Genomic DNA, 12,930 nt, shown 5'->3' on the forward strand with positions numbered 1-12,930 from the left:
TTTGAAAGAAATACGAACACATATTCAACATAAAAAAATTCAACTTTGGAAGAGGTTCTTCTACATATATTGAAATGATACTGTCAGTTAGTATGACCGTGTAGTAGGTAACCAGGACCAAACCAATCTAAAAGGCCCTGCATTGTGTGGTACAGTCGGCTCAATGTTTCTCCATGGATGTACTACACAATGCAAAAAAAAAATCATCTCAGCAACCGCCTCGGCTCACTACTAGAGTCGTTAACAAGCTACCACGGATTTAAGGTCAATATATGAAGTTCCGGAGGAGTAACTTCCCCCAAAACATCTGAATCCTTAAGGAGGATGCTGCCAGGGGCTGGTACTGCTAGCTGAGCAAAATAGTGATGTAGCAAGTATATATACACAGTGAACTTTTCAGATATTTGTATAGTGGAACATTTCTCGCCTTATTAAATGTTTTATGCTTACAGGAAAAGACATTTTACATTTACTGCCCCAGATAGACCTGTCAAAAAGACTAAAACAGGTCAGGAAGCATTTGAGCTCCACTGAGATCAAGATCTCACCAGCAAATCCAAACAGATTGCTGTACAGATCCAAAAATATTCTAGAAAACTGATCAAGCACCACCAAAACACATTTTGCTTTGTATAACAAGGAATTCCCTGTCAGTATTGTTACTAAAGGGAACATTTCCTACCTTGTTGGGGCTTTCTTGTTTGACTGAGAGTTTGTCATTATCATCCTCATGCATGCTGCTCATTCTTATTCACATTCGTTTGTAGCAAAACAAAAAAGCAATTACTACCAATTATTCACAGGGTGAGAGCTCTGATTTCCAGTCATTAGCAGTAGGTAGTTAAGAGTCTGGTATATATTTGAGACAAATTCATGATGGTTAATGAAAAACAAAGAAATAAATCTGTTTTTAATTAATGAATGAATCATTTTTAAAGTTGGCTAAGAAGCCAATAGCTTGGCACAGAATGTGATTTTTAGAGAAAATCAGTGGAGCTTTTAACTCCTACGGTCTGATTAGTTGCCTGCTGGTGATTTCTCAGTCATTCACTTAACTGAGGGAAAAGGAGAACACAGCTTTCCCTGTTGGTAAGATATTTAAGGTTCAATAATAGTGTCCACATTTGGCAAGTTCTTAGAAATGTTCATGTTGGTTTCATAAGGTTTTGAAAAATTATATAATTTCTTATAATAACTTATACATTTTCAACTGAATGAAAGTAAAACGTAATAACATATTCTTCCTTACACCTTATATACATTTCAGTGTTTTCAAAAGTAGTGATTAATATGTGTACAGTTTAAAAATAAATGTTTTTAGGTTAAAAAGTATTAATTAATAAGTAAATACATTGTTGGGAAGTCACACGTCACAGTTTACAACAAACTAACCTTATGTTGTCATAAAAAGGTCAGATTATCTGATCTATATATATATATATATATATGTGTGTGTGTGTGTGTGTGTGTGTGTGTGTACTGTATGTACCACATGACTTGGGGAATTCAAGAATTTAATTTTTCTCTTCATTATAATAATAGGACCAATGTTGTTATTGTTAACTCAAATTAAATGCTGAAATTAAATAAAATAAAACATGAATATTAGATGAGAACTTGAACTTAACAAATGTACGAAAAAAAAGAGAAATATAACCTTGGTAACTAACGGAATTAAAATAATTTTAAGCTCAAACATTAAAATGACTAAAACTTAAACTGAAATAAAAAGAAATCAATGCTAAAAAGGAATAGAAACAACTAATATAGCAAATAAAATTACAAAACATAAATAAAATTTGTATCACTCTGACATTTTACTTTCACCCTTAAAAATATCAAAATTAATTTTAATGCAGAAATGCTTTGCATGTTTAAGGCATTTTAATCAATTAACAGATAGGACAAGAGCGTCATGTCATAGCTCCTTAAATCATAAAAAAGGGCGGCCCTTTCATTTATGCACAGGCTGTAACTGACCAGTAAAAGTGTCTCGCAGACAGCAGGAGGGTGCAGAGTTGGTTTGACATCATTTGTGGGAGCAGGTCAAAGGGGTTGTGGGTGACATTACCGTCAGTACCTGTCGTAAACGTTCAGCAGCCAGTTGAGACACATGTCGACGCACAGGGGGATATTGATCAAGATGGACCTTTCCTCCTCTAGTCTCTCATACAGGGAAGTGAGAGCGTGGATGATCTCGACCACATCCATCACATGTTCGGCATGCTGCAAATCCTGTTCTCTAAATACGTCCACCACGCTGCTCAGCTTCAACAGGTCCACTAGAAAACACACGCACATAGGCCAGATGCTTATTATTACTGCATGTGGAGTGTTAACTAATTGGATTTGACTGCTCTAACATCATTGTATCTGGCCATCTCTAGTGCAGCATTGAGAGTATAGGGGTTAAGGCTGTATGCTGATGTCATCCTAAATTGGATAATGAGCTGAAATATGGAAGCTGAGTGGCCACGATGCTTTCAGGGTTAGGTGGGTAGACGGACACTAACAGGCTTTTTGTTGATGCTCTCTTTATACAGCCATCCTCAATCATCTACACAGTTTCTATAGCAGCCCGATTATTCATTCGGCTAATGACATAGACTAGCAAAACAGGAGTCAAAGTGCACAGACAGAGAGTAGAGAGTAGAGAGAAAGACAGAGAGAAAGGAAAGAGACAGAGGCTGCATCCGAAATCGCGTACTTTGTAAGTAGGTACTACATTTGAATTTAAAAAAGTACGTTCTATATAGTATGAATGAATGTAGTATGAATGTAATCCGGACTTACTACATCCGCCATGTTGTCATGATCATGTGACCTACCAGCGTCAGTTGCGTCCCATCACCTCCATTCATAAATCATCTCCCGTTGCCTCATGGGATAGTAAAGTGTCCATCGGATGCGTACGCCGGAAATAGTAGGTCATCCGGGTACTTTTCGCCTAATGTTTTTCGAATACTATGAATTCGGACATACTACTCTGTTGGCGTACTGTTTTTCGCATACTATATAGTCGAGAAGTATTCGATTTCGGACGCAGCTAGAGTGTTTTTCTTTGGAAAAAATTTACTTCACAACATTCCAAAGCATAATTTTGTACTTTTTACTGCACTACGTTTCCTATTGATTATCATTTAATACGTAATTACATAAATTAAAAATACTTAATTTTACTCAAGTAAAAGTAATTCAAAGTTTTACTTGAGTACAAGTAAGAAAGTACTACGTTTAAGTATAAGTCACAATTAAGTATTAAAGGTAAAAAAAAAAAAACTCGTTTATTTATGAAATGTAGTGCAGTAAAAAGTACGACATTATGCTTTGAAATGTAGTGAAGAAAAAAAAAAAACCCTGATAAAGTACATGTACTTGAAAAATGTACTTGAGTAGGAAGTAAAAATACTTCACTAAGGTCCACATCTGGTCCCCACCAGCATAGTAATACCAGAAATATTTGAGAAAAACAGTTGATATAAATAATACTAAATGATGATTTAAAAAAAAAAATGTAGAACGTTTTCTGTGAGGGATGTGTTTAGAGGTAGGATTGGGGGATATACAGTTTGTACAGTTTAAAAATCATGTCTAAGGAAGGTCCCCATAAAACACGGACACCATGAGTAACTCAAATTTAATAAATTTAATTGTCTAGCTGTGATTTTAGTTAACAATATTTACTAATATTAATTCTGAAATTTCTTTTTTATATTTTGTGAATGACATCATCATTTCAAGATGTCTAAATGTACAAAGTGCATTTCAAGGACTAGCTAAAGTCTCCTCCACTTTACCATGTTTTGATAAGTCTGCTGAGGACAATCTTACCTTGAATTTTAAGGGGAAAAATTTAGAAAAGCTGGTCGTTTCAAAACCCTGAGTAATACGTCTGCAGTGTCAAATTAAACTGTAAAACCATCAACCTTGATAACTTTCTGAAGTATGTCTTCAGAAAATATGGTACAATGCATTTGACTAATGCTTAAAAAAAAGAAAACAATTTTTACTACATCACTTGATTAAATATACTTATCAAATGGGAAACACACAAGTTTTATAGAAGAATCCATTTATCCTGCTGACCCAAGATTCAAAACTCTCCACAAAGGAGTCAAGTTTGGCTAGTTAGCGTGACCAAGCCCCTACTAGTAGATGTTGTACAACTACACCAGTATTACACAAAAATAATATTTTACTGTTGACAGACATTGAACGATAGAAATAGACTCTTTTGCAAGACATATGAATCCCAAATATTTCAGTGTATTAAAGCAGATGTCTTACAGCGCTCGATTATATTTTTGAAAGGCAATTAAAAGCATAAAACGGACTTATAAGGACAAGTGTATATTTATATTATGTGCACAGTGGGGGGCTGAGGGAAAGAAGCAAACTGTCAACGAGAAAGAGCTCCTGTCTGGACAGAGGCAGATAAACCTCCACCCACAAAGCGTGTCACAGGGGGAACAGTGGTTAATTCCTCATGCAGACGTCTTAATTACCACCCCCGAAGAAGTACAATCACACCAATTATTAGGCTTAATTAAGCTACATAAAAATCACTAGGCTCTAATGAAAAAGACAGATCAGAAGCGCACAGCAGGGCCGGCCCCATACGCGAATAATCAATGACTTGGGTTCAGAGAACAAGATAGGAAAAGGGCAAACCAATGTGGGTGCTGCTTTTTACATACATCTTAAAGCCTTCTGCACGTGCCTCAGCTTCATGGCCGTCCGGTATGCAGAGAACTTGATGTTATTCAGGTCCGCTGTGAGAGAACAGCAGGGGAGATGGGACAGTAAAAAGAGATAATAATGTAAGGAAAGAGAATAAAAAGCCACAAATTGGCAAATAGAGAGACAGAAAGCAATGCGTCACTTCAGTGGGGTTGAGCGGTTTATGCTCATGCCGTGCCGGAGTGTTTAGACTACCTGTGTCACGTCACATCAGATTAACACACAGAGTAAACGCCCTTTAATCATTATTAATTAGAAGCTATGGATATTGTTGGCCCAGCTGCCCTCGGGTTAACGAGAGAGCTGTCGACACCTCTGGGGTGGGATGAAATATTAGGTTATAATTAGAGGTCCAGGTAAAAAAAATCGTGCTCAGTGTGAGACCATCTTCTAGTTGGTGTATTTGAGCTTGTGTGTGTCCACATCACGGTTGCCCAGTGGGAAGTAGACACATTTGTGGGAAGTTTAATTGTGTTTAATTGCCTCACCCAGAGCCTGGTATAATTCAGTCATCTTTGGATGGTCCCAGCAGGTTGTCTGGGCCTGATGGCTATAAAAAGGGAGAGAAAGAGAGAGATATAAGAGCAGAGTAGTGAAGCTAAAAATAGAAAAACATAGAGAGAAGAGGGAGAACACATGCGAGAGAAACATTAAAGCAACAGTTCACCCAAGAATGAAAATTCTGCCATTATTTACACATTTTTCATTATTTATTACCCTTATGCCACTCCAAACACATATTATTTTGTTTCTTCTATGCACAAATGCAAATTCAAATCATTATGTACTGAAAAATGCCCCCTCTGTTGAAGCTTTCAAAATTCATTTGCATATCTGCATATTCAAATTTGGCAATTGGTTGCGAAGCACACAATGACAAAAAAAAGAAGAGCCATTTGGGTTTGGAATGACATGAGGTTGCATAAATGATGTCTGAATTTTCCTTCCTGGGTGTACTATCCCTTTAAGTGTACAAATGTTTGTTTTTTTTCTTGAAAAAAATGCTACCGTAAAAACCTCTAAATAACTGTTACCTAGTGGCATGCAATACATTGAAAACTGTAAGTGGGTGTAAATATGTAATTTTACTGTAAATTACTGTCATATTTCGTTTTTTTGCAAGTAAAATCTAATAAATACTGTAAAATTTGCAGTGATAAACAGTAAAAGCAGAAGTCCCTGCATATCATATAAATATATATCATTTAGTTTCTTCTTATTTTTGTTATCAGTAATGTTGTACATTGGCGTGATTCATTTTCTGTTATTTAGTTATTGTTTGTTGCATTATTTTAGTGTCATGTGTGTTACTCTAATGCTGTTTTGTCTTTTTGTGTGTGTGCACGTGTGAGTGTATGAGTACTGGCTGCGTTTTATGAACAGACCATTTATGATGAATTCCAATTCGTTATGTGGTTTTTATTTAACCACCTGTATTGTCATGGTAGTTATCAGTACATTTAAGGTAAAACGTAGATTTTGATAGTTCAAGTAGATCATAATCATGGTATATCACTTAATTTAATATGCAGTAATCAGTTGTAAAATATACAGCAAATGAAACATTGCCATAGTATGAGAGACAACTACAGTAATCTTGAACAAAGACCTCAATGTCTTCAACGTCTCAATGTGCTCATATCCTCAAACATAAGGGTTGTCATTCAACGAAAAGCTCAAATACTACACAAGGCTCGAACAGGCAAGAACAATAAGAGCAAGATAAATCTGATACATGTGTGCTACATGCTTTACTGAAACAACCACTCCACTTCCTGCACTCTGCAGCCTTTATAGTACCATCAGCCAAGAGATAAAGATATAAGATGAATAAATGATAGGAACAAATAAACAAGTGACAGGGCCTGAAGAGGGAAGTTTGCCAGCTGTTCACTCATCATTACCTGCGCTAGTGATTACATTGATTGGCCAGTGACATGAAAACCTTCTGTTGCATAATTTTTACCCTGTGGCTTGTTCATATGGACCACCCTTCTCACCATTTAGGTTTTATTGAAATTGATTTCTCCCTGTCTGCTCCCTTTGACGTCACGGTTAGTCATTTATTCTTGTCATTCAATCAGCCAATTCCTGCAACTTCCGAATGATAAGTCACATGGCAGTCTGTGACTTTCAAAATATGAATAAATCATATAATAGCATATAAATAAACTACACATAACTTTTTAAGCCAATCATCTGAGCCGTAGCTGTGATTCCCATCACTGCTATTTTCCTTTTAGTTTAAGTTTTAGTAATTTTGTTATGTGCTTTTGTCATTTTTATGAGGTTTTTTTATAATATACATTTTAATTTCAACTTATTTATTGCAGTTAGTTGCCAAGGCAGCATTCATTTTTATTTAAGTTGAGATTTTCAGGTTATAATTATATTGTATTTAATTACAGCTTTATTTATTTAAATTACTTAATTTATTTACTTCAATTAATAGTTTTAGTTCATTATAAAAATACTGATTGCTATGAATAAAGATTTCAAACAGTGGCGTTCAGGGGAGGATAACAACTACCACTGAGATGAATAGGTATGCTAAAGGAAATCTTTCAAAGTACTACAGACCTCCTCTCAATTGCGATCCCCACCCAACACAGACACTGCTGTGACATCTATTCGGTTGTTAAGTCTGACGTCACGCAGCAGTGCTTCCGGGTCCAAACGCTCATATCTCATACCACAAGAAAAACAACAAACGGTGCTAATATACACATACAATGTGGTGTAATACTACAAAAATTATAATCATAACCTTTATCTCCATACCAAAATTCCAGATGGCCAGACAGTGATTCATCTTTTATAAATCGTTAAAATATTAATGTCTGTGACGCTGTGAGCACAGAGACTGTTGTGTAGACTGTAAGTATTTAAAATGTTTAACTTTTTAAAATGTTTGATGTTTAATATGAATAAATAGCGCTCATAAACGGCCGTCGATGGCATCCTCAAGTGAAACGAGTTGAGGCTTGGACCCAGAAACGGTGTTCCTTATGTCAGGACTTAACAAGCGGATAAACTCCAACTGCCAAAAATGCACTGGGCTGCCTGACAAAAGGAACGCCACAGTCGAAATGTTGTTTTCTTTTTTTATCGCTTTATAATCTTCTGCACCAGGGATCAGTAATTGAGTTTGCTTTCTATACCTGATAATCTGACATGCCCATCCCACAGTTTTACACTGTCTAACTTTTGACACTCATAGACTACTGATGGTTTACGGCTGGACTTACTTGATATAGTATGGCACTTTGTTGGGGGAAATGGCACGTTCCCAAGGAATCTGCACAGAGCCTGGAGTGACAAAGAAAGAAAAAGTGCAATATCAATCAGACAGACATGTCGAGCATGAAAAGCTATTTTGAAAATCTCAAACGGCACAGCTCAAGGTCCTTCAAGCAAACTGCTTCCACACGGAGAGGCTATTAAACAACAGCACCTCAAAAGTGTTCAGAATGGTAGAAAGCTTTTCTGTAAGTGGAGATGTGTAAACTTCTCTTTGTGGAACTTCTAAGGTCAAACGTTGCTTTGCTATGATATACAAAAGGTAAGAACGTAGAGAACTATATAGTCTCTGAGGTCATTTAGGGGGCTTCAGCACCCCTGTCTTCCTTCTCAGCTGCTTTTACAATCTGAAATGAATTAGGTGTCAGCACCCTTAAAATTCTCGGTTTATATAACATTACAAATATTATCCTTCCTTCTAGTCAGTGGTGGAATGAGGCCCAAGAGAGAGGACAGGGCGCCACCTCCACACATGGCTTTCATATGTACACTATACTTCTTTAATTCTCCATCCTAACTCGCTCTCTGTTCCAGTGAAATCACAAAATAAAAGTACCACAAAAGCCACGTTTCCACCACAAGAACTTTCCCCAGGAACTAGGGACTTTTGGGTAGTACTCTGTGTGTTTCGATCGCAGGGACCAGGGTCTAAATTAAGTTACAGGTAAAAATGTCCCTCTCAAAACGTCCCTGCTCGCGAGGTAGTACTTTTTCAAAGTTCAGGAACTTTTAGGGGATGGGACATCAAATCAACGATGAAGTTTAAAAAATATTTTATAAGTTTATATGAGAAGGAAGAAATCCAGTGGTAATCCAGTTCTAAATCAACGGACTAATCTTCACGGTACTTAAGACTGTGATGGAAATGCAGACAGGAACAGGTCTGGGGGAAAAAAGTTCCTGGGACAAATTGTTCCGGGTAATTTAGGTGGAAACAGGGCTAAAATACATCATTACTTATATACTGAGCTACTGACAAAGGTCTAATTTTAAATTGACTTTATTTTGATTATTAAAAAAATAATTGCCAGCCACTAATAGTCCTCTGAGCCTCATTTTCAGATAAGGGCCTGAGCTAAAGGTTAACAGGCTAACAAAACTAAATCTTAAACAGGCTTAAATTGCCCAGTTTCACAGACAAGGCTTAAGCGAGCTGTTTTAACTGAAAGCAACTTGCACTGACATCTTAAAATATGTCAGTGCCATTGTTTTGTCTCAAGATACACACCATTAATGTTTAGTAATCAGTCATTTTTCTAAGGTATGTTTAAAAAGGCTACTTAAATGTCCTATTTTAAAGCTGCAGTCCGTTAGCCTGGATGCCAGCCGAACTTAGCCCCGCCCACAACATTTTAGTTCGGGAAGTTCGGTCTGGACTTGATCCGTTGTGGAGCAACTATGCCCAAACAGAAGCTCTTCGGACCAATCAAATTGTCAGGGCGGGGTTTAGATGATGATGGACAGATGATAAACAGTAATGTAAGCATCCACGTCACCAAAGAGCGCTTGGGTTGAATTTGTTCTAATCCTAAACGGAGAACTTGTTCGTATATGCATTCACCTTATTTCTCTCAGAAATTATGATCGTGTTGGTAAGTACTCTGTGTATCTTTAAATTCTTTTTTACAACACCAGCAAACATTGTTTACACTCACTTCTTCCAGCGTACGTGCAGACAGGGTTGCCAAGTTTTCACAACAAAACCCGCCCAATTCCTACTCAAAACTAGCCCAAAACAAGCCCAATAGCTTTCCGCGGGGTAAAAATGGCATTGGGGGGTAAAATATGTGTTTTTTTGGCAGGGTTGCCTGGGTTCCTGGGTCTAAATATCACATAATTGGGGTTGCTTCAACCCGCGGACATGAAAAAACATCCCACGGCAAAACCGGGGACTCGGCAACACTGTGTGCAGTTGAGTTCTGTTGATATTTGACAACTAACGTTATGCGTCGCTCCGTTGCTCTGATTGGTTGTAGGTCTATCCAATTGATGTCTTTCCTGGTTCGGTTGAAACACCCCCCATAATCACAGCCCAACGGAGCAGTATCAGACTCCAGGGTTCCTACACAATTTTCATTTCAAAATTCCATACTTTTCCAGACTCGAATTTCCAGACTTCCTACAGATTTTTCCGACCATATTTAACTTGTTCTGATAAAATGTTTTCAAATTCAACTGCTAACAAGTGTTACATTCTAAAGATTTAGTAGTGGCGTTTTTGCCTTTTATTAGGATAGGAAAGTAGCTAGACAGGAAGTAAGGTGGGAGAGAGAGAGGGGCGGGATTGGGAAAAGTCCATGAGGCCGGACTCGAACTCGGGTCTACCGAAGCACTACAGCACTACATGGCGACACACTTACCCACAATGCTATTGGTGCCGACAAGTCTGTTACACTCTGAGTCAAAACCTCTATGTAGGCTATCTAATATTTAGAAATCCTATATTAAAATATTGCCTTTTTTGACCTTAACGATCAAAATGCTAAATCAGTCACAATTTTTTTAAAGGGTTATTAATTTACCCAACAATTTAATTTATATCATAATTTACTTACCCTCATGTCATTCTAAACTAATAAGACTTTTGTTAATCTTGGAAATCTTGGACACATGAAGATATTTAAAGGATTAGTTCACCTCAAAATGAAAATGTCCTAATCATTTACTCACCCCAATGCCATCCAAAATGGCACCAACTCAGTTGGTTGCTCAAAAACTTAATTTATCTTTCACTGAAGAAAGTAAGTCATGGATATCTTGGATGGCATTGAGGTGAGAAAATTATTAGGACATTTTCATTTTGGGGTGAACAAGTCCTTTAACAAAGGGACTGAAATCTCTCAGATTTAAAATATTAAAAATGTTAATATAATAAAGTCTTATGGTTTTGAAAGACATGGGGTGAATAAATGACAAATTTTCATTTTGGGTATACAATTCCTTTAAGAACTCCACTATCGACTGTTTTATCCTCAAACCCAACTTGCTTTCTCAAACTACAAAGTGCTGTGTTAACCACTGTTGAACTGTGAAAAGGAAGGAACACACAGGTCTGACCTTTACTGCCATAGCTAGGCTACAAGTTTTTCATTCATTGAAAAAAACGATTGTGTATATATTTATTATATACATTTAGAAATTCTTAATTTTATATTTAGAAAATGAAATTGGGACATTAGTCTGGAAACATAAATATTTTTCCATACTCTGATTTATTTTTTCCATACTTTTCCAGACCTGGAAATAACTCAAATCAAATTCCATACTTTTCCATACTTTTCCAAACCCCGTAGGAACCCTGAGACTCATATTCTGACTAGAATTGAGTATGACAACGTCAGGCTAGCAGTCCGTAACTTTTTTTATCAAAATCAATTTGTACACAACAAGCCAGTGTTTCTAACTGAGTGCACCTTTAAAAATCTGCTCAAATTTGAAAGAGCCATTCTCATTTATAACTGAACTGTGTGAGCTGGTTGAGTTCAAGTCAAGAGCCAAGGTTCTCTCAAGGTGAATACCAAGATAATAACAAGACCATGCAAATATGGTCTTGGATTGAAACTATTGGACTCTTGGATCTTGAGTACTACAACATTGCTTGAAACTTCACTTGGAATTGACATTCCCTGTGTCCTCATTTTAGCGTTGCAATGTAGCACTGATTTGTAGTGATTTAGACAGACAGAAAAGTGTGGACAACTTCTAAATGAGGATATATTTGTAGCAGGGACAGTCTTTGTCCCGCAATTATTCACCAGACAGATCTGATGTGATGGCGAAAATGAATAAAGACACAGCCCACCCTGTCCATTTAAACACAGCCCTGTGCCAACCGTTCTCTACACTGAGCTTCATTAGCCCATACTTCACCCTCTACAGCTTCAAATGAGTTATACCACACTTACTGGAAAGGAAGTGCTGTGATCCGGGGCCAAAATCTCTGTGGGCATCTTGCAACTGTTTTAGACGTTCTTCAATAGACCCCTTGAATAAAAAAGGAGAAAGAGGAGTGAATAATTTAACATACTAAATCAAAGTTCTCTGATTGTGTTAATGGAATGGTCCCCCAAAAAACAACGTCAGATGGGTTTTTAACACCATGACAGTGAGCAAATTCAGACCTTTAAGTTTTGTTATTGGGCCAGTGTACCAGTCTAATACTTTTGAAGAATACATACTGAATAGATGAGCAGTGACTGAGATAAATGAAAAATGACTGAGTCTGTGAAAAGTCTGTGAGCGGTAATAAGGAAAATGGGGAGTGTGTTGCGTAAGAAGTTTCCCAAGAGTATTCCATCTCTGACGCTGTCGCCACCAACCAGATGTCTCTAGGGAATGGTGGACTACCTAATTCTGAGTTATTTACAATGTAAATCATTCAGAGGATGTCAAAACACTGGCATATACAAAGGCCAGCAAATCCACTCAAGCATGAAGTATTTTTTTCCCTCACTCTCTTCTTGTATTCTCTCTGTTTCTATGAGGCATTTCAAGGACAAACAGCACTGCTTTGCAATAACAGAAATATAATATTGCCCCATGTAAAAGGCAGATATCTCTGTTAATCATGGTAGCTATTGAGCCACTAAATGTCTTGTTAGATAAATATAAGGGCTGTCATTTTAACATGTTCATTTAGTACAATTAATGATAATATTATATAAAAAAAATGAGAGTAAAGAAATGAACACTTATTCAGCAAGTATGCATTCAATTGATTACAAGTTACAGTAAAGATGTCACAAGTATAAATTACATTTTTGATCAAATAAATGAAGCCTTGGTGAGCATGAGAGACTTTATTAGGTCTTAAAATTAGGTGGAGGAACAACAACAACACAGTGTCATTACTTATTTAACAAAAATAAAGCCAAATGGAGAAGCCATGTG

General features: G+C 36.9%; 1 protein-coding gene across 1 annotated transcript in view; it reads right to left on the reverse strand.

Annotated features, from left to right (window-relative positions):
* Positions 1-12,930, reverse strand: part of drp2 (dystrophin related protein 2) — a 101,329-nt gene that overhangs the window by 42,512 nt on the left and 45,887 nt on the right. Inside the window, exons 7-11 of the mRNA XM_079838840.1 lie at positions 11,946-12,024; positions 7,989-8,049; positions 5,229-5,290; positions 4,698-4,772; positions 2,081-2,282 (exon numbers count right to left, since the gene is read on the reverse strand). Coding sequence (XP_079694966.1) covers positions 2,081-2,282; positions 4,698-4,772; positions 5,229-5,290; positions 7,989-8,049; positions 11,946-12,024 — 479 coding nt within the window. The remainder of the gene's footprint in view (positions 1-2,080; positions 2,283-4,697; positions 4,773-5,228; positions 5,291-7,988; positions 8,050-11,945; positions 12,025-12,930) is intronic.

This window comes from Gobio gobio, assembly GCF_949357685.1.
Source record: "Gobio gobio genome assembly, chromosome: 16".
In the NCBI taxonomy this organism is placed as follows: Eukaryota; Metazoa; Chordata; class Actinopteri; order Cypriniformes; family Gobionidae; genus Gobio; species Gobio gobio.